This window comes from Lasiosphaeria miniovina, assembly GCF_030549165.1.
Source record: "Lasiosphaeria miniovina strain SMH2392-1A chromosome Unknown B0T26scaffold_3, whole genome shotgun sequence".
In the NCBI taxonomy this organism is placed as follows: domain Eukaryota; kingdom Fungi; phylum Ascomycota; class Sordariomycetes; order Sordariales; family Lasiosphaeriaceae; genus Lasiosphaeria; species Lasiosphaeria miniovina.
In genome coordinates this window covers 2503930-2524248 of record NW_026848222.1, presented here as the reverse complement: position 1 = coordinate 2524248, position 20319 = coordinate 2503930, and the positions used below count along the sequence as shown (strand labels likewise).

The following is a 20319-nucleotide window of genomic DNA, read 5'->3' as shown; positions in this document are numbered from 1 at the left end:
TTGCCATCAGCCGCCGAGTTTTGCCCCTCTGGCTGTGTCCTGAATCACCTCTCTTATTACCTAACCCCAGCCCTGCCAGCCGTTTCCATTGCCGGCCCCAAACCTTTTTCACTCAAAAACCCAGAAATCTCTTCACCATGTCGGCCCTCCATTTGACGCAACAGTCGCGATCTGCCATGTTTCTCCGCTACTGCTAGCGCCTGCACCATATAACCCTCTCGTCCTCCTCGAAGGCGAATTCCGCGTTGAAAAACCTGCCCAAGAAAATAAAGGAAGCCGAAGAACCTCGGCCTCCTATCTCCACTCTCTCACTACCACTACTGGACCGTACTCTTAACTTTTCCTACCCACCCACTTGTGCACACACCAAACCACTCCGCTTCACTCACAATATCAAACTTTTTTCGATTTTCCGCGCTCGGCGAAGTTTATCTCTCTCTCCCACAAGACCTTTTACTCCAAAGAGACAACCGAGGGACAGCCCTAGCTAGTTTGCTGTTTTGGTCGTTTCAAAGAGCTCAAGCGCAACGGGCTCTGCCCACACCCAGAGGCGCTCTCGCCGCCACAATCGCTGCCGCTTGCATAAGCGCAGTGACTGACCCCCCAGGCTCGCGTGCATCGCTCAACCAGTGACCACCAGCGCAGCGCACCACCGCCTCAGTCCGTCTCACGGCTGCCCGCCATTCCCCAAATCATAATCCTTGAGCCTGGTCATAACGGCCGAACATGGCGAGCACTCCAGATCCAAACGCAACGTCGTCGCCAAAAACCTCGCAGCCGTCCTCCATCAAGTCTATCGAGAAGCCCTCTTGGTCCCCCAACTTGGCCGCCCAAAATGGCCAGCCCGCGCCCAATGCATCATATGAGCAGCTCTCCAACGCCGTCGAAAGGCCGTCGGTAAAGGACCGCCTCACGCGGATGTTCTCGACCAAGGACTCTGCCCACCGTGCTGCCATCGCCGACGCTGCAGCTCTGTCGCAACCCTCCCCGCCGCCGCCAAACTCGACGACCATCAAGCCGCCTACTCCGCTGCGCACCCCGTCCACCAGCGACAAGGCCGCCGAGAAACCCGCGCCAACCTCTGGGAAGCCCAAGTCTGCGAATGGCAAGGACTGGCAGGGCCTGCGCTTCGTGGTGAATGCCGATTTCCAGGGCGGTCATGAGCACCATCTCAAGTCGAGCCGTCGCCAGGAGAAGCTCTCTGACATGATCAAGAGCCTTCTCGGCAAGAAGACAGAGCAGGTTGCGGACAACGACCTTTCGCTGGTATCTGGCTGGGTGGACACCCTTAAGCAGGAGAAGGACGGCTTTGCCTCGGACAGGAAGGGCGGCCCAGGCGCCTCAGCATCGCTCATAGAAAAGTATGGCAAGTGCCACGAAGTTGTGGGCAGGGGCGCCTTCGGTATCGTACGCATTTCACACAAAAAGATGGAGAACGGCGTGGGAGAGAAGCTGTTCGCCGTCAAGGAGTTTCGGCGCCGCCCCGAGGAGACGGAAAAGAAGTACAGCAAACGTCTGACGGCCGAGTTCTGCATCTCCTCCTCCCTGAGACACCCCAACGTTATCCATACCCTAGATCTGCTCAAGGACGCGAAGGGTGACTACTGCGAGGTCATGGAATTTTGTGCCGGCGGAGATCTGTACACGCTGGTACTGTCGGCCGGAAAGCTTGAGGTTCAAGAGGCGGACTGTTTCTTCAAGCAGATGATGCGTGGCGTAGAATATATGCACGAGATGGGCGTCGCACACCGGGACCTGAAGCCCGAAAACCTGCTCCTGACAACAAATGGCGGCCTCAAAATCACCGACTTTGGCAATGGCGAATGCTTCCGCATGGCGTGGGAGAACGATGCACACATGGTGTCGGGCCTCTGCGGATCGGCTCCTTATATCGCCCCTGAAGAGTACATCGACAAGGAGTTTGATGCCCGTGCAGTCGACGTCTGGGCCTGCGGTGTCATCTACATGGCCATGAGAACGGGCCGTCACCTGTGGCATGTGGCGAGGAAAGACGAGGATGAGTTCTATGCACGCTATCTTGAAGGCCGTCGGGATGAGGAGGGGTACCAGCCCATCGAATCGTTACACCGGGTAAGTGAATGCGCACCATGCCGCCGAGCGGCTCTCGTAGATGACCCTTCTGACATGCATTATCAGGCTCGCTGCAGAAACGTGATATACTCAATCCTGGATCCGAGCCCCTCGCGACGGATTACAGCCTCGCAGGTTCTCAAATCGGAGTGGGGACGTGAGATAAAACTTTGCAAGGCCGGCGAAGAAGGCCTTTAACACATGCTCCGCCAGGTGGCTGACTGATATCTCCCTCTCCGGGTATCATTCTCCGTCCGGCGGACTCGCGCCCAGCAAGCAGGTGGTTCGGCTCGAAGGTCTAACCTCTCCCCATCACACCCAGCTTAGCCAGGCAGGCCTTAGCCAGGCAGGCTTAGCAACTTTGAAATGATAATGTCTCTCGTTCTATCACATAGGAGACGACGGCCTGTTTTACGACTGAAATGCCTCGTTATTGGCCAGCATAGGAGTCTGGAGTCATTCATTGCATTTTATCTTACTTTTCTTGCAGTCTTTTCTGGGCGAGGTTAGCTGAATTTATTTCATCTCCTGTCAAACGTTTTGGGCGGGCCAAATATCGGCACTCTGCGATTAGGGATACTCGGCAGGCGACGGGCGGGCGGCTCTGACGCAAGATTAGCAAACAAAGTTGGTTGCTGTCAAATGTTTTTTTCCTTCTTCTTTCTACAAGCGAATGCCTCCATGGCAGGCGGCGGTTACCTCTGTTTTCTTCGAGTTTGAGCCCAGATATGCGAAGACGAGAAGAGAGTTTTTTTATTACGTGCGGAAGTTGCAAAATAGGGGGCGGCAGGGACATTGTTTTTGGCAGCTTTGGGGGTGTTAAGAGCCGAGTTTCTCAAAAGTATCGGGCATCTCTGCAACACAAACCTGGCATGTTCTGTCCTAGTAGCTGCCGTAGCCCTTTTGTTATTTTGGTCTGGTCGTATCCTTTGTACCAGGCAAGGGTGATATGTACAAAGGACGGACGAGGGGGGTTTGCAGGAGACACTCTCTACGCTGTCTAGTCTGGATACTATGTTACTTTTGTGTTCCAACGAGGACATGAACATACTTTTGACAGCTGCGAATATTGGGAGGGGCTGAAAGTTACTATCCGCCTGAATAGATTGTCCTGGGACTCTCTATACGGGCAGAGGGGTGATACGCTGGCCACCATAAAACGCATATAATATTAGCATGTTATTTACCTCAGCGTCTCATCTCCCGCGATTCTCTGCTGTCTGTATTTCCACGGTAATAAGCAGCAACGCTCCTATGCCCCCCCGCATAAGGAAGCTGGGGCATCAAAGAATCCCAAGAACAAATCACGAGACTCGGTAGGAGCTATTGTCACTACCGCTGCGGACAAAGAAACCCGGCCTTGTCTCTCGTGTCAGCGAGACCGGTCTATGTGTGCTAACGCCCGGCCTCAATTGCTCCTGCTCCACCCGACTTGCGATGGACGATGGATGGTCTAGCACCAAGCCCGTGTCTCAGATATCCGGTCTTCCCACGCAAACATGCAAGGGAGGCAATGTTGATCATCGTATGACTTTTCGGCAGTGGTTGCTCGTATCATCCGATGAGCAAAAGAGTATACAACGGCCGGCCAAGCAAGCTACGGAGCGACATGACCTGACCTGACCTGACCTGGCCGGGGATGCTCAAGGTATCTAGGTTCGATGTGGCGCTCGTTGCGTGCGTCCATAACCATCATATTATATCAGACAAAACTTCGACTTTAAACAAACAATCACCGGAAAGGCCACTGCCATAGAGCCCCGAGATATATCAAACTGTGACTATAGCTAGCTAGCTAGCTACCTCTACCTAGTAGGTACAGTACCTACGAAGGTGATTAGACCAACAACAGACAGTATGCGTTCAACGCCCCGTCCCGCAAATGTACAGCACCTCGAAACTTGCTTCCTCGAGACCTAGAAACACATTACCTCTGCCCCGACAGGACATAGGGTCGAAAAGAAACAGTCCCGTCGTATCCTGCCCGTCGATAATGGTAGCCTCCCAGAGACCACCGCTTCCAACAAACCCAAGGGGGGAGGACAAGAGCCGACTCAAAGGATAAAGTAGAATTAGGTATTCAGACGACCATTATAATCCCAACTCTCTTTTGCCAGCCTAGCGAGAAGTGAGGTCCCTGTTTCCCTTCCCTTGTCCCTTTTAAACCGGCACCCAAGGATACTCAAGACCGACACCATCAACACATTCCGCAATAGCTTTCAGGCCGGCTAAAAAAGCGGAGACACCGAAGGTGTGAGAGAAAAATAATATTTGTGGAACTCCTGGATATTCCCCCCCGTTACCGTCGTTGTCTGACACACCCGACCACTGATCTGTGGTACTTGAAGAATCCAACCATAACCCGACCAGGTAACAACCAAAAGGGTCCTGTCAAGAGAAAAAAAAATAAGGCATAAAACATGGCGACTACGGAAATGGATATCGTAGATCACTCCCTCAAACCATTAACCCCAAAAATGGGCATCGTAGACATAAACAAGGGTCCGTAGACCAACCAATCCCCCTCATGAATGGAAAAGATCCCACGCGCGCTCGCATAACCGGAGAAACTCTTCTCGCTTAGCGCGCTGTGTCTCGGGGCTGTCGCGACCTTCGCCAAACGGCCCTCTTCGGGTGCTGGCTCGGCCGTTGCCTAGCGGCGGGCTGCCGCCCTCCTCGTATTCGGCCCGCGTTCTCCGCTTGCTGGCGCTTCGGCTGGCGTCAGTTACAGGTCTGTGGGTTTGCGCCCCGGGAGATGGCGGCGTTGGGGGTTGATGAACCCCATAGTGTACTAACTTCGGCAACAACTCTGGACGACCGCCAGCCAACTCCGCTTGGGCTTCCTCTGCAGACTTATACTCCCGCAACCTCCCCGGGGTCGGCGCCTGAGGCGGCGGCGGCGGCGGGGGGTGATGCGGGGAGGCTAAGGGGCCGCCGCGATTTTGCTGGCTCGCGAAGAGCGCGTGACCACTCGACTCGGGGTGACCCGATAGCCCCTGACCAAATACGTCGGCAATTGGAGGAAGGCGATTGTTGGTCTGGTTGGCCGGCACATGGTGAATGTGCGATGTGCTGGCGAGATTGGAGGGCTGGTTGGTGATGTGCCGAGTTTGCGGATGCAGGTTGTGTCGCCCCGTGAATGTCTGGCCCAGGGGAGCGGATTGGATCACCCTCTCATTCGCAAAATGCTCGTGCGACGGCGCGACAATGCTGAGACCTGGAGGTGCGCCGCGCTTACGCGCAAGGCCGGGCGTCTTTGCGGTGAAGTTTCCGTCCCTGTCGGGACCATCGCCTTTGGCTGACTGCTGTTGTAGCCGCGATTCTATGATCTGCCTCTGGTGGTCCCTCACGCTCAAACTGCGCTGCAGTTGCTCCTTCATCACGGGATCCTGGGTAACGAACCCTGGCGATAGACACGCAAGGCCGACCTCTTGGATTCCCAACCCGGCCGTATCCCGCGCAGTCAGCGGGCCGCGCGCAGTCCCGGGTGTAGAAGATCCGGGGTTTGCGCCCTTGGACAGGTCTAGCTTTCTTGGTCTATGGCGTGCAGTCGCCAGATCGGGCGAGCCGGGTTCTTTTTTTACTATGATCTTAGGGGGACCGCCGCCGCTTCGCGACCTGCAAGATGTGCAACAATGATTAATTAGTCAGTGCGGAAGATAAAAAGTCGAAAAGGCCGAAAAATAAGATGGAACGGGGAGATTGTGTTGATGGGGGAGAGATTGCTTACGCGCTGGGGGGTGAGGAGTTGTTCGCGCTCGTCGCACCCACACCTCTGGGGCTGCCACTGCCGGAGCGTGGAGCAAGCGCATTCGGGGTTGCCGACAATGGGGGCGGAGGTGGTGGTACGGCTGTCGTCCTGTGCGCAGATGGCGATGTGGAAGCCGGGACAGGGGAAGGCGCTGAAAGATCGGCACCAAACGATGGCCTATCGTGAGGAGCCGGAGAAGGAGCCATGGCAATTGCGGTGCTCATGATCGATCCTGCTTGGGTGCGCAGAGGATTGATGGAATAAAAATTGGGGGGCAGGTCGCTGGCTGAGAAATCGATTGATTGCCCTAGGGTACGGAGTGCTGCGCTGCCGCTTCGATTGATAACGTGAAGCGAGGCGGCGCGGCAGAAGTCAATGTTCGACCAGAGGACCAAATGCGCGGCTGCGTGGGACCTGGATCCGGGCTTGGGACGCTGCGCTGCAACTGCACTGCACACTGCACTGCACTGCACTGAGGTGGTGCACTTGACTAATAACTGAGGTGAGGTGCACACAGCTAAGGGCACTCTCTCTCGGCTCGAAAATCGATCGATCGGGAAAGGACACAATGGATGCACGAGGCGCCGAATTTGCTGCGATGCCGACGGGTGCTGTGCGATTATTCGTGCTTGTCAGGTTCGACGAGACAATAGACTGGATCTGAATCTGGGCAACGGGCGCTTCCAGTTCAGGCCTGGCACGACACGACAATGGAATGCGAAAGGCCAAGGCGCCGGGGATGTCTCGAATAGCAGGCGGCGGGCGGGCAGTAGGCGGGCAAGCGGGCGGGCACACGTCGCAACGCTGCGCCTTCCTGTTTTTGGCAATGCACGCCTTAAGAGGAAAACAGCAACCACTAGATTCGGTGGGCGCTTGCTGTATCGGGACCAGATGTATTGTCGTCGAGAGCGTCGTCCAAAGTAATACTCCGTAAGCTTCTGTTCCTCGTCGCCTTCCTGCGTCTTCGTTTCTTGTTGTCCAATATCCTCTCACCACCCTCTCTCGCTGCGTCAAACGAAAGGCTTGTAGCACCCGACGAGTCCTAGCGGCGCTGGCGGTGTGTTTTACGGCGTGGCCGGCTTATGCGACTTTTTGGGGTGCTGGAGGGGTCACTGGTGTGTCAACCGTGTAAGTCGCGATGAATTCAGCCAGCACACACGTGCGCCAGGGGGCCGCGGCCTGGAAATCAGGGGACTCTGGGGAAAAGGTGAAAAGCGAGAGTCACAAGCAAGCGTGGCGTGCGTGCTCGAGAAGAAAAGAAGAGAAAAAAAGAAGATGGGGTATGGGATGATGCGATGGGATGAGATAAAAAAAAAGGTCGAGGGGAGTAGGGGCCCGGGGCTTGTAAGACGGGAGGCGTGAATCTTTTCAGGGGGTTACACACGCAGCTCGGTAGGCAAGCAGCAAGGTACGGATCGATAGAGGTCGGTCGAGACCCAGACAAGCCAGGGGATCCGGGGCACTACTGGGAATATGAAAGGAGACGGCGAAGGGACGTGATGCAAGTTGTGTGTGAAGTCTGTGGCTACCTGTCTCTGTCCCCTGGTTCTCTTGGTCACAGGTGTCAGCCAGAATGGACGAGCTGGAGGAGCTGGAGGGCGATGGTCAGTGGCTCTAGTGTTTGAGGTTTGGAATCGTGGAGCACCTGAGTGGAGGCCCTGGCAGGCGAGGGGTAGGCTTGGCCTTCACAGTGGACGTAAGGTTAGGGGATCGACGCTTGGGCCACTGGAGCGACGTACTTGCTACCTCCATCTCCATTTTGCCCTACTCTGCGACTCTCCCGCACTTACAACTGGCTAGTCCACGCACTCAGATACCGTACCCGACTGTCAACTACGGAGTAGAGATGTGTCCAGGTACCTTATTACTTCGTACATTGCAGGCGGTTTAGCAATTACTGCCTAGGTTTATAAGGTAATCTAACTCTGAATGTGCGCTTTATTCCTCCTCAAGGATATGGACAGTTCTTCCATTCCCCGGCAACCTAGCAGGCTGGCAAGTGCCCTCGGATCTCCATACTCTGGCCTGCCGATGATGGAATCCGGAATCAGTGGAGGTGCGCGATGGGATCGGCCAAAAAGCTAACATGGACATTTTACTCGACATCGGGAAGGGGTTACAGGGGAGGCATTAAGCTCAGTGGCCGTTTTGGATTGAGGGTGGCAATGGCTGCAATTGGTAGAATCGCGGAGACCATCGTTTCCTGCACCCCTGCTGCAGTCGGCCTCTGCAGGGCCCATGAGCCATGACAAGCCTTCGCCTGAAACCCGCTGCGCAGCAAGGAGGGGCGCATAGCCAGTCAACCGAAAGCAACGCCCACCTCAGTCCTTTCTTTGGGCTCTGCGGTGCCTGTCAGTGGCGCTCAGTTCAGTTGCAGCTTGAGTCTGACAGCTGAATTCGAAGGGGGACCTTGGCCAAACATGGAGGAATAGCATCACCATCGGCATCATCGTCAGCTGCCGGCCCATTTGCCTGTGCCGTCGCGCATTCCTTCGCCTCACCTCGCCAGTGTGATGATGCCTACCTAAGGTATCCGCGCATTTGTACGAGGCGGGCATTCCGAGAGGCTTGGACTGTTACGGACTGACTGACTGACTACCAGCTCCCTCGGGAAGTGCCCTCATCATCATGCTATGCTCCGTTGTTGATGCAATCCATCTGAGACAGGATTCTAGAGCTTCGAGGTGGCAGTTTTATTAGGAGACGACAATTTGTATTCCGCGTCTGGGGCAGCTAGTCTCTTGCGAGTGTGGAGGGTTTCTTCCACACGACCACAGCGGACAAAGGGGCACCGACGGCTCAATATAACCCACATGTTAGCGCGACACGATCGGGTCGTGCAACACCGTCAACGGGTCGGGAAGCCGCCTATCCAAATGGCTCCTGGCTGCCGACGTGTGTCGTGATAGATTAGTCCGTGGCCCAGATTACATTTGCCATTCAGGTCCATCTCATGGGTAGGCAGGTTGCCATTCATCCCTTCTTCTTACACTCGCCTGCGTCATTGGCGCATCGAGTCGTCCTTTTATATCATTGGCGCCGTTTTACAAACCTCTCACACAGACGCGGCATGTTTCTTACCATTTGGGAACCAACCTGCCTCGCTAGCAAGCTCGCAATGTCGTGTTGACGCGATCCGTGTCCTCTTGGATACCGTTCGCGGGAGACCATTTCCATATTGACAGGCATGGCTGTTATAAGTCATCAGCCTGTGTCGTGCCGAAAATGAAGGAGGATGAGACGAGGCCCAGCAGCCTTTTAATTGGCGACCAGTTTCGTCTCTCTATTGGAGACCCTTAATGCTGGGTACGTAGCTACCCTAGTTGACACCAAGGCAATTGCCTGCTGTTCCGAGTTAACCAGCAACTCAAGACTTTGAAGTTATCGACGACCTTCAACCTCCTCGCTTGAGCACATGTTCATGTTCCCTCCCACAAAACACCATGTTCTAGATGGGGATGATAACAGTGCACCAATGCCCCCTGACGTAGTCCGCGATTCTGTGCCGCCAACTAGCCGCACATACGCATGTTTTGCTGCTGGGCCCAGGTTCGGATTCTGCCTAGTTCTACGGAGTAGAACACTAGGACGTTCCATCTATCGTAGCCGTTTCCCGTCGAGTTGTTTATCTCCATCTAGGTGGAGATGCCGAGCCGTGCCTCTCGGTGCCGCGCCCGTCCATGCCGGGTTGCATGAGCACAGACTCTGACTTCGATGGAAGAAGGCATCCACGAGAAGATTGCAGTGCGGGTTAGTGTGATTTTTTCAACTAGCGGTTTTCTGCGCCGCCGTTCCTGGCCCCCGTGAAACTTTTTCCCACAGGTCCACGTCGGTGAAAGAGGGGAAAAAAGAGGAGAGATCGGCCAATCATCCAGCTTCCCGACTACCGTGTCGGGTCTCGTGAGACGGCCCAGAGGATCAACCTACAATGTGGCAACTTGCAAAGTAAGTAAGGTAAGATAATGGGGCTCTGAAGTTGCTTCTGGTTTGGAATGCGCAGTGGTACTAAATGCTATCCGATCGGCTTTACAGGCCATGCCCCCGGCCTCCGTCTGATAGTGCCGATGATATGGAGACGGACTATGACAGCTTGGGAAAAGCGCAAAATAAGCACTTGATGGCTTTAGGATGGATGGAAAAGAAGAAGGCAAACAGCGGCTGCGCCGCCGCAGAGGAATGCGCCTGCTGCTCCCCCATCCATCCTCTTCACCGGTTTTCTAGGAGACGGTTATGTGTTTCATGTAACGGCGGAAGAACAACACGAGGCCAGCCCGGGACTCATCCGGCACTGGCTGGGGCCCGGGGGCCGTGCCTCACACTATGAGGACGCGACAGGATCGCCATCATGACCTGGCGATCTCCCTCGTCTCCCAGGTCGCCCGCCCGCTCGCTCAGCGGCTTCCGTCTACCTTTTTCGTAAACTTAGTAACTCATTGCCTGCTACTCATCGCTCCTCCCGCTCTCCCCCTTTCCTTCCTGCCAGATATGCACGAGATCGGGGCCAACATCAGGGCAACTAGGTGAGTTGGGTGGGCCGCCCATGTGGTCGGTCCAGCAGGCCAAGGCCACCCGATTTACAGACACGAGCGAACCACAGCAGTATGCCCATCATGCGATTCTGCTGCGGCCTGAAAAGGAAATTCTCATGGGAGGGGAGCAAACAACTGTTGCACTTGCATAGAGGTGTGGTGTAATTATGTTGGCCCGTCCGAACTAGCAAAGCCGGTCAATTATTGCCGCCGGCCTTGTTTCAACTTTCAATATTCCGATTATTTAAATAGGAGCCCACAAATCTTTTTTTCGTCTTCCTGAGCGAAGAACCATGTGGGAGGGGGTGTAACCCCCTCATTCTCAATATCGATTGTGTCGCCAATAGGAGGGCATGTTTGCAGTACCGTTGCGGTGGATCGACACCCGTTGGGTTGGTGCAACCACAGCCGCCGTTCCAAACGCGAACGACGCAATATTTCAATTTGGGACACATCTCATGCCCGCTACCGAGCAAAAAGATTTTTAGCGTCAGCTCTAGGTATATGCATTGGACGTACATTTCTTTCTGTTGGAATGACAAGGCCATTCGTTCCATAGTCACTGCAATAACCGATGCGAATGGGGTGGTTGTGGTGGTTGTATTCTGGTCTGCTCTATGTAGAAGGATCACGAACTATGGTAACAGGGTGCGCATTGGATTTGGCGATGCCCGGAGGCTACGTGATGGTTGCGCCTCGGACACGTACCGCATAGCGGACCGTGTGCTGGTCAGCCACTGAGGCTGTGCATCCATCCCGTTGACTGGTAATTCCCACACTTTCAACGAACTCGGCGTTACTGGAATGAATTGAGGATGGCATCCAATGCTGAAAAAACCTGCATAATAATATTATCATGCCTCCTTTAAAGTCATGATGTGTAGTAGGCATTAGGGTTTCTGAAGAGATTGCGTGTCTGAGATCATGCACCCGCCCCGCTAATCAAGTGTTGAAATTCCAAGTACCAAACTTACAACACCCTTCGCCCAAGTATCAAGCCACACCCCATTGCGCCACAAATGAAACAGCCACATGGACAAAAAAGCCCTGGCATGGGGGTCGCCGCACAGAAAAATCTCCCTCCATAATTGGCAACGAACTTGACCATCCAGTACCGCACCAACCGGCCACCTTCCGAAACGTGAACCCGACGACGACACGCGCCCACCGGCAATTTTCCAAAAAGTTCATCAAGATGTCTCACGAATCCGTCTGGAACTCCCGGCCCCGTAGCTACGGCAAGGGCGCCCGTGGCTGGTAAGGACCTTTCTTTTCCAACCTTTCCTACCCCCCGAAAGCGGCGCGACAACGCGAAAAAGAAGACAAGACATGCACACACATGCAACGAAAACGAAGGGACCCAATTTAACTAACTACTATCTTTTTCTTCACCTACGTTTAGCCGCGTTTGCACCCACAAGGCTGGTCTCATCCGCAAGTACGGCCTCAACATCTGCCGTCAGTGCTTCCGTGAGAAGTCGGCCGACATCGGTTTCGTCAAGGTAAGCAACGCGAATGGTAGGGATTTATGGGAGTTGGGGGATGAGAGAGGATATGGGGAAAGGACGAGGCGCGCGGGCCGAGGGGAGGATGTCCTATGCACTTTTCCTCTCCTTCCTCTGACCCTAGAGGTAAAACGGATCGTGGAGAGCTGGAAGAGGGACGCGACGCGAGAAGAGATCTTGCTGCTCGCTTGGGTTGAAGAGACTGACATATTTTACTTTGCAGTACCGGTAAATTATTCGCCAGTTTACCTTGCCTAGCCGCTGCACTCGCCCACGATCGATCTGTATGAGAGCGAAGATGGTGGTCTAGGAAAGGTGGGAGAGAAGGAGCGAGAGTAGAAGCGTGGGAGGAGATTGGGTTGGAAGAGAAAGAAACGAAAGTCCAGAGGTAGGAACAAAAAGGACATTCAGAATCCAAGCCATTTTTTCTTCTCTGGGGGCGCCTGAGATCAACGACCCCCTTTACGTCCCCTCTTGCTCTTGTCTCTCTCTGTCTCTCTGTGTTGCTTGTGGCTTTAGAGGAGTTCTTGGGTTTGAGGCTTTCGGAAACGGAAATTTGGTCCTTGTAACTTTTCGCTATATCAAACATGGACAGGAGCGTTTTACCGAGTGAATCAAAAGACGGCTACCACACAGAGATCAATGGGCAATAATGACAGCATAATTTACCCCCTATGTTAGTGTGGTTATTGTCGGCGTCCCTCTCTTTCGCTTACTATAAGCTCTCTTGTTATTCTTTCGCTGTCCTGCGCGGAAGGTAGGTACTCGTTGGCCATGTTAAATGTTTTCGAGGCGCCCCGCTAATAGCGCGTGGGCACGTTGCCATTCTCACGATGTTATAGTTATACCGAGGCCAATATGTTGCCTCCGGAGAACTGGCCTAACTCGTCACGAGTATCGTCGTACTTCTTCGAATGTCGTACAGAATAATATCGGGCGCTACCTGACCTTCATCTCTCTCTCATATCTTATCTCCTGAACATGGCTTGCAGGACTCTTCGTCCTTGTTTCTCTTGTATTCTGCCTATATTCTAAGGAGAAAACATATGCCGCGGTTTGGGCTGCCGCTTTTAGATACCCTGACTCTCTGCAACATCCGATAATCACAGAGATTAGCACATGGATTAATACAGAGGTTATTTCTATATTATCCTGCTATAATGATCTACTTCAGTCGCAGTACCTCTATATCATCCCCGCCTAGTCTTCCGAGGCTATACCATGCTGCGGTATGATCTGGCGTAAAGCCATCCTGAGCTCCACCTCGAGAGCTGGTTCCAGGTGTACCTTGGTATTAGGGGCGGTTTCCTTCGATGACTTCTATAGTGGTATAATATCAGGGGTAGTCTCCTCTGACGGCTCCTGTCTTCTGTGTCTTCCCCTTTCTCTCCAGTCCATATCGTCCATTTCAGTATCGCTATCCCCAGATGACTCTGTAAAGCTGTCTTCGCTTTCTTTTGTACTGCCTTGTCCGGACCTGTTCTTCCTCGGATGTAGCGGGGTTGCCGTTTTTGATCCTCCACCGCCGTATGTGTTCTCAAGATCTTCCCCAGTACAATACTTTGTCTTGTACTCTACCTTGCTAGATTTATCTCTAGAGACTCGGATGACTTGGCGACCTTGGCCTACGGTGACGAAGAACTTGACCTGGAAAAGGATAGCCCAAGCGAAACGGGCAAAGAGGTAAGCGAGAGACTTAAAATGGAGGGACTCGACGAGGGTGTTGTGATATGTAGGCCATAATTCCGCTGCAGGCCCTGAAATGATATGCGTGGCGAACTGAAGGGAAGAATCGATGGTAACAATCTTTGGAACAATAGTAAACCACCGGTCGTTAACGAGTAGTATATATCCTTCCTCATGGGAAGGAGATTGCCTGGGTTTTTGAAACCACGTATCGCATACATTCGCATATCATTCTCCTGATACCAACGTTTCTCCTCTTTTGGCACAAGATGGGCTTCTTCGACGGCATACCCAGCGTTGGTAATACCGCAGGCCAAGGTGGTAATAGGGTCGGCGTTGGTAGAAGGCCACCAATCGGGGATGCGGCCGTGGGGGAACTCCCAATCTTGAAAGCTAGGGACGATAGGATAAAGCACTAAAAGGTTAGCGAAAGCCGCTTAAAGGGAGGAGTGAGTTTTTACCTGAGCCTTGAACGATGAAGTAGTACTCCTCGTCTGTCAAGATGCCATCAAGTAACACCTGGACTTGCTGTTGACCCGCTTTATCGAGAGACAAATAGCTGTTGGCGAAGGCATTCCCAGCGATAACCTGGCATGCTAGCAGGGCTGTTCTATGATGTACGCCGTAGGTAGAAATCGATGTTGTAATATCGACGCGAGGGAGAGCTATGAGCAGGCTGCTCTAGCTATAACCGGGATGGTGAAAGCGGATATCGTCTCGAGAGGGCAATTCGAGAACCGGCCTAGGGGGCCGGCGCTGCATAGAGGGGCGGGGCAGTTGTCGTCGTCTTGGAACGCACTGATTCTGAGGATGCGAGGTAAAGAATTCTTGGCGGGGTGCAAGCGCGGTTGATGGATTAATGTAACGTCATAGCCTGGGCGCTACTATTGCACGTGACGAATTTAAAGTAAAAAATAATAATTAGAAATCGGCACATTCCACCAAGGGAAGACCATATTGGGCGGCAGTCGAGATAAGACCGATACGGCACTGTGCGGTTCAGTGCCTTGCACTCGAAGCTTGAGGCGGCGAACTCAAATGGATTGCACAGACCGGTACCTTTACACGGTAAGAAAAAATTTAGGTTCCCACTTACCCTCAAAATTTCCGCTCCAATCCCCGCCATCAAGGTTCTAGACAACGGGCGGTGCGGAATCGAGAAAACAACTAAAAAAAACTAAAAAACTACAAACCTTTAAAAGTACCATTTGGAAACGAACATCACAGCAGAAGAGGGAAAGAAATGGCGTCTAGATCAAAGACCAAGACCGAGACGACCCAAGGGGCTGGCGATGAAGCCGCTTCCATGTCCGATGCGCCGACGTCTCACCAGCCCACAACAGAAGAGGTCGACGAGTCCATGGCGGACCCAAACGAGGACGAGGCTGCGGCAGAGGCCGAAAACGAAGAGGACATGCTGCCAGAGGAACTTCAGAGGGTCAGAATCGTAAGTCTTGTTTACCGTCCCCAGTTATCCTCTTCACATCAAGAGATATTCCATGAAAGCCCATATACTTACTTTTCTATTTTAAAAAACACAGCTTCCTGGATCAACAGAACATGCTGCTTCGTTCGAGTTTCTCGAGGAAGGGCATACACTTGGCAATGCCTTGAGGTTTATTATCAACAGAAAGTAGGTGCTCGCTCATCACTCTCTCCATCCTTATTGTTAATTTGTCATCGAGCATATATGCTAACCAAAATTGTTCTTTTCTCTTCTTCTACAGCCCTGATGTTGAGCTCTGCGCCTACGCCATTCCACATCCCTCCGAGCCAAAGATGAACGTGAGAATTCAGACTTTTGGTAAGCACGCGTCCTGCCGTCTGGTTATTCTATACATCGAGTACTTGCTGACAAGACTTTGTACGTGCAGAGGGGACAACTGCAATCGAGGCTTTGACGAAAGGGCTGAGAGATCTGCAGGACGTTTGCGACGTGGTGACAGACAAATTCGTAGATGCCCGGCAGGAATTTGCAGCGGGCGTCACCGCGTAGCGCTTCTTCAATTGGTGGACAAACCGGCACGCACAGGTGGGATAGGGGCGTTTTGGCGTAGACATTGATAATAATTACGCATAGCATAGACGGGGCAGGGAACTCAACACGTGAATGGGCGTGTGCAAAAGAACAAAAACAAAAAGGAACTGCTTCCTGCAACTCGTTTTCATTGTTTTATGTACATAGGGTATTTGAGTGTAGTCAGTTATGTACCAGCTCGACTTCTAATTGCGTCCCTAGAAATGGTCGTGAGCAAGGCTGATCGAGGGCTCGGAGAAAACCTGTTTCTGAACTTACTTCTAAGAAGCCTTGAATGAAGCTCGATGGTAGTCTCTTCTCTCCCTTGAAGTTCTCGTCCTTGAAGAATGCCATAATGTGTGCCGTCTGGCGCCAGAAGTTCATGGTTTCCTGAGAACGCAAGACATTAGCCACCCGAATTCTGCGTGGCGACCGTCATGACGGCGGTGCGTTCCCCCTAGCACGTAGCAAGGTCCGCAGTCAATGGAACGTGTGCCGCTCACCTGGTAGTCGGCGTGGCTCTGGAAGATCAGGACATCCACTACGGAGAGCTTGTTGACAAATCTGTGGCGCTCAAACTCCTGCCTTATGCGTGTCCTGATGGTAGAGATGGGGTAGGGGACCGAATACATTTGCTGGATCTCGGGCGCCTGGTGATATATAGACACAGCGCTCGTTAGCTGAAGAATCACGTTTGCTCCGTCCGCGTTTGGTCTCCTTCGGCGGATTGTGAGGTCAACGCACCCCTCGGATCCAGGCTCGGTATGAGGAAAGCACCAAGCGTCTCGCATCTTCCCAATTGGCCGCTATTCGTTTTGTTTTTCCCTGGTCAGTCCCGCATTCGCAATTGACGGCGCGAAGTCGTCAGGTCGGGAGAGGGGACAGAGTAAGGTAGTGCTCACACTGGCGCGTCTTGACGGCGAACTGGGTAGGCGTAATGGCCATGGCTGGTTATCCGCAAGGTGCGGCGGCGTTCTGCGGTTGTTGCGTGCTCTCCCCGTGTGTCGTTCGGCGTCGCCAGTTGGCCTTGGTTTCCGGCTACTTTCCCTACGCCGCTGCGCAAGGAACCACCCGAAAGCTCGGGCCAGCCTGGCTCCACCCCTAGAGCAGCTAAGCCGGACCCTAGCAACCTCCTGCGAGCCAGCCGCCCTCCCGCCACACGCGCCAAACCTGATTAGTCACGCGGCGAAACTCGACCACCTTCTTTCAGGTCTTGGTAGTTTGATTTATTTCTTTCCTACAGGGTATCGGCGCCCTCGTATTTCAACGCGGAACAGTGCAAATATCCTGCCGCGTCGACCCAATCTCTGCCTCAAACAACAGAAAGGAAGCGGGAAACCGACACGCCAACCCAGCAGCCATCATCATGCCTGCGATCCGTTCGCGATCTAAGCGCAAGCCGCCTCCGGCGGGGTTCGAAGACATTGAGGAGGACCTCCTCGTGTTCAACAACAAGATGAAGGACGCGCAGAACACGCCGACTGACAACATCCCGAAGCACCAGGCGCAGTGGCCCATCTTCCAGATCTCGCACCAGCGGAGCCGGTACATCTACGAGCTCTACTACAAGAAGGACGCCATCTCCAAGGCGCTCTACGAGTGGCTGCTTAAGAACGGGTACGCCGACGCCGCGCTCATCGCCAAGTGGAAGAAGTCGGGCTACGACCAGCTGTGCTGCCTGCGTTGCGTGCAGACCAAGGAGACAAACTTCAACTCGACCTGCATCTGCCGCGTGCCCAAGGCCGACATGAAGGAGGATCAGGACATCCAGTGCGTTAGTTGCGGATGCCGGGGCTGCGCCACGAACGATTGAAGGGACACACCGTTCGGAAAGGTAGAGGGAGCGATTGCACCAACCAGCTTTGTCGAGGCAATATCGGTGCGGACAAGACCAGGAGACCGGCGGCCCTGCGATTTCTCGCGGAAGCTCATCTTTTCTCGGATCTCTCTGCGAAAGGAGAAGGTGCACTTTGCCAGCTACTACTCATTCCCCCCCCATCCCTCACTGAGAGGGGCAGATGGGTTTCTCGTGCCAGCGAACCGGCAGGTCTTTACCGCACGTTAGACACGCGCTCATCGTGAGACGACACTTGGGAACTGTAAGATGATCATCATTCACCATTTTATTTGGATAGAACGAAGCTTACCAGGCCAGGGGACTGGCGTTAGCATGGGAAGGAAAGCCGTATCGGCTGGCGGCTGGGATTTGAGCCTTAACGAAAGTAATGAAAAAAACGCATAAGAGAAAAATGGTTCTCTAGCACAGCATGTTTTCTAGTCTTCTCGATGCCTGTTACGGCCATCTCGATGCCTGTTACGGCCATCTCGATGCCTTGGCCGGCTTTATTAATGCCTCTGCCGGCTTTCTCGATGGCTATGATACATATGGACATACCCTCTCTTTCAGATGCTGGGAATATTTCAGCCCAGACAAAGTATGAGTTATCTATCGTTTGGCAAAGCCGGCTTTTCCTCCGCCACGGCCAAATCGGATGCTGGACGGGATAAACCGGAGGGAGCCCATAGCGCCCGCCAGGTCATCCATTTCCACATCGGAAGCTGGCTGCTCAGTCTTGCCGCTGCTATCGATTTTTACTGTCCCCCTCACCTCCTTATCATTTGCCGGGCCAGTCTCGTTTCCATCCTCCATTTTGTCGTCATTTGCCGTAGGGGCAGGAGCAGCAACGTCATTGCTCGCAGGCCTATGTGATTGTGAAAAAGAAGACGCCGCATGCTTGCCTCCCGCGCTCGCCGCCGCCACCACCGGTGCGATGCTCCGTCGACGGCGGCCACCATCCAACAACAGCGACTGACGGCCGTCGATGCCGTCCCTGATCATTCCAAAAAAGTAGTTCTTGGGGTACATGTGCTTGTCGATCAGGTGCATCCTGCGCTTCTGCGGCGTCATACACTTCCTCTCACAGCCCTCCACAAGGCAGGAGTACTATATAGATGGCGAGCAGTCACGGTAAGCATACTGACTATGCTTGGTATCGGCGGGCCTGGCGCGTAAACAAAAGGGGGGTGGATGAAAGGCGCCGCATACCGTGTGATCCCCCCTCTCTCTCTTGACTGCGATGAACGAGTCGTGGAGGTCCTCAATGTGAACACCGAGTAGGTGGCCCGATGGAAAGTTCTTGCGGCATTCTAGGCACCGGTTCGTGTGCTCGCTTCTGTAATGCGTTTCATACTCCTCGTATGACGCAAACGTACGGGGCTCCTTGTGCGGGGGCAGCGAGCACCGCATCTCGACGCCGATGTCTGTGGTTATACTTTCAGGGTCCAATTCTTTAATTTTCATGGGTGGCTGTGATAGTGGTGAAACTTCTTTATCTTCTCCTTTTTTGAGGGCCTTTTGTGCCTCAAAAGTGTTATTGTTTGTGAAGGGGTTTAGCGGCAAGGCTGTTGTTCTATTGCTGCTAGCGATATTCCTAGCGGTGGTGGCAGTTTTGGGAGTTGCTGTATTCCTAACGATGCCGTTGGAGTCGTTTTCTGTTGGCAGCGGTGCTGCAGCCAGATGCAGAACTCCAACAGGCAGCTCTTCTTCCTCAGGCTCGCATGAGCGCTTCATTTTTGGATGAGTGTGAGACGCTTTAGATAGCAGAAAGTACAGAGTTTGTGTGTCTAACGACGAGATGGACCAAGGTAGATAGATGCTAGCAAGCGGTTTGGGAGGGCAAGTTTGTAATTACTTTCAGGTGCAAGAAGTCTCCCTCCACTGTGGCTGATATCGTTTTCTTGGATAGACGTTAGGTTGTCTCGTTAAGGGTGTTGACGTAGCTCAGGTAGGTGAGGTAAGGCAACTTCAGGGAATAATCTAATATTGCCAGCGAGATACCACTGATGTTTGCTAAGCAATAAATAAGGTTGTAGGAATTTGCAACCGAGGTGCCTCTTCAAATAATGACAATCACCTGAGAATTCACTCACATTGTTGGAGTGTTGTTACTGCTGGATGGACAGAGGCAAGCGGTTGACAAAAAAACAGGGTCGCATTACCTGTGCAGTACACAGACTACCATAGTAATTGCAGGCAAAACAGATGTATTTTTTGTACTTCCGCCTGGTGATCTGACCGTCACTCACTAACATACGAAAGCAGTAAGACTGTGGGAATCTGTTAGTAATGGACCGCACGTGCCAGTTTTGGTGTCCCTGTTTTTTTGTCAACCGCTTGCCAGGTAAGGCCGCTGGGGAGAGGACCAGAGCCCCGCTGCGGGAGAATTAAACTTCGCTAAAAGGACTATGGGCTTGAACTTAGCAAAGGGCCTTGCTTGGTACCTAAGTTTCACAATATGCAAACTGAACTATGAGTGCGTTTATTCCGCTCTGAGTGTTATAATATGTAGTTATAAGGGAAAGGAATTCAATAAAGGGTGCAGTTCTAGGAACCCGTACATTGGCCGGTCTCACAATATTTGATGCCGTGCAATAGGTGGAAAAGATTTCGTAGGGAAACGGAGGTACTTTTGGGAACCCTTGACAGTTGGCTCGGAGCCTGCAAAGTGCCCAATCGGGAAAAGCCATTACCGTAACGAGTTGGGTCGAATTCAAGGCGCTCTGGTGGCGCACGGTTGGTTTAGTGGTTCGTTCACTACTGTGTAGAAGTTTCGCCACCAAATCGGCGTCGATCCTCTCTGACGCGACCCTGGCGCTTTCTCGCTGATTGGACCCTTGACTTACTTCGCATCTTGCAGAGGGGCTCCGGTCCAACGTCGAGTTAAGTGTGACGGGGCAGAC

The 20319-nt window shown here is 53.3% G+C and overlaps 7 protein-coding genes across 7 annotated transcripts; 4 read left to right on the top strand and 3 right to left on the bottom strand.

The window, feature by feature from the left end:
- Nucleotides 1–726: 726 nt before the first annotated feature.
- B0T26DRAFT_749765 (kinase domain-containing protein) lies at nt 727–2289 on the top strand (the record flags this gene model as incomplete). Its single annotated transcript, XM_060445146.1, has 2 exons — nt 727–2091; nt 2158–2289. The coding sequence occupies 2 exons, from the start codon at nt 727–729 to the stop codon at nt 2287–2289; spliced, it is 1497 nt and encodes a 498-aa protein (XP_060298274.1).
- A 2327-nt stretch (nt 2290–4616) lies between these two features.
- B0T26DRAFT_643845 (uncharacterized protein) lies at nt 4617–6066 on the bottom strand (the record flags this gene model as incomplete). The annotated part of the gene is made up of 2 exons (XM_060437578.1): nt 4617–5709; nt 5822–6066. The coding sequence occupies 2 exons, from the start codon at nt 6064–6066 to the stop codon at nt 4617–4619; spliced, it is 1338 nt and encodes a 445-aa protein (XP_060298273.1).
- A 5123-nt stretch (nt 6067–11189) lies between these two features.
- B0T26DRAFT_702378 (ribosomal protein S14) lies at nt 11190–12593 on the top strand. The gene is made up of 3 exons (XM_060441627.1): nt 11190–11628; nt 11774–11873; nt 12100–12593. The coding sequence occupies exons 1-3, from the start codon at nt 11567–11569 to the stop codon at nt 12106–12108; spliced, it is 171 nt and encodes a 56-aa protein (XP_060298272.1). The 5' UTR covers nt 11190–11566; the 3' UTR covers nt 12109–12593.
- Nucleotides 12594–14479: 1886 nt separating this feature from the next.
- B0T26DRAFT_702364 (DNA-directed RNA polymerase) lies at nt 14480–15707 on the top strand. Its single transcript, XM_060441626.1, has 4 exons — nt 14480–15009; nt 15104–15195; nt 15290–15366; nt 15437–15707. Exons 1-4 carry the CDS (start codon nt 14806–14808, stop codon nt 15556–15558), a joined length of 495 nt encoding a protein of 164 aa, XP_060298271.1. The 5' UTR covers nt 14480–14805; the 3' UTR covers nt 15559–15707.
- On the bottom strand, nt 15708–16685 carry B0T26DRAFT_702359 (uncharacterized protein). Its single transcript, XM_060441625.1, has 5 exons — nt 16482–16685; nt 16324–16385; nt 16083–16229; nt 15859–15969; nt 15708–15797 (listed from the first exon to the last, which is right to left on the bottom strand). The coding sequence occupies exons 1-5, from the start codon at nt 16522–16524 to the stop codon at nt 15786–15788; spliced, it is 375 nt and encodes a 124-aa protein (XP_060298270.1). The 5' UTR covers nt 16525–16685; the 3' UTR covers nt 15708–15785.
- Nucleotides 16686–16747: 62 nt separating this feature from the next.
- On the top strand, nt 16748–17884 carry B0T26DRAFT_702357 (G10 protein). The gene is made up of 2 exons (XM_060441624.1): nt 16748–17678; nt 17735–17884. The coding sequence occupies exon 1, from the start codon at nt 16946–16948 to the stop codon at nt 17390–17392; it is 447 nt and encodes a 148-aa protein (XP_060298269.1). The 5' UTR covers nt 16748–16945; the 3' UTR covers nt 17393–17678; nt 17735–17884.
- A 5-nt stretch (nt 17885–17889) lies between these two features.
- B0T26DRAFT_702352 (uncharacterized protein) lies at nt 17890–19538 on the bottom strand. Its single transcript, XM_060441623.1, has 2 exons — nt 18626–19538; nt 17890–18523 (listed from the first exon to the last, which is right to left on the bottom strand). Exons 1-2 carry the CDS (start codon nt 19148–19150, stop codon nt 18026–18028), a joined length of 1023 nt encoding a protein of 340 aa, XP_060298268.1. The 5' UTR covers nt 19151–19538; the 3' UTR covers nt 17890–18025.
- Nucleotides 19539–20319: the final 781 nt, after the last annotated feature.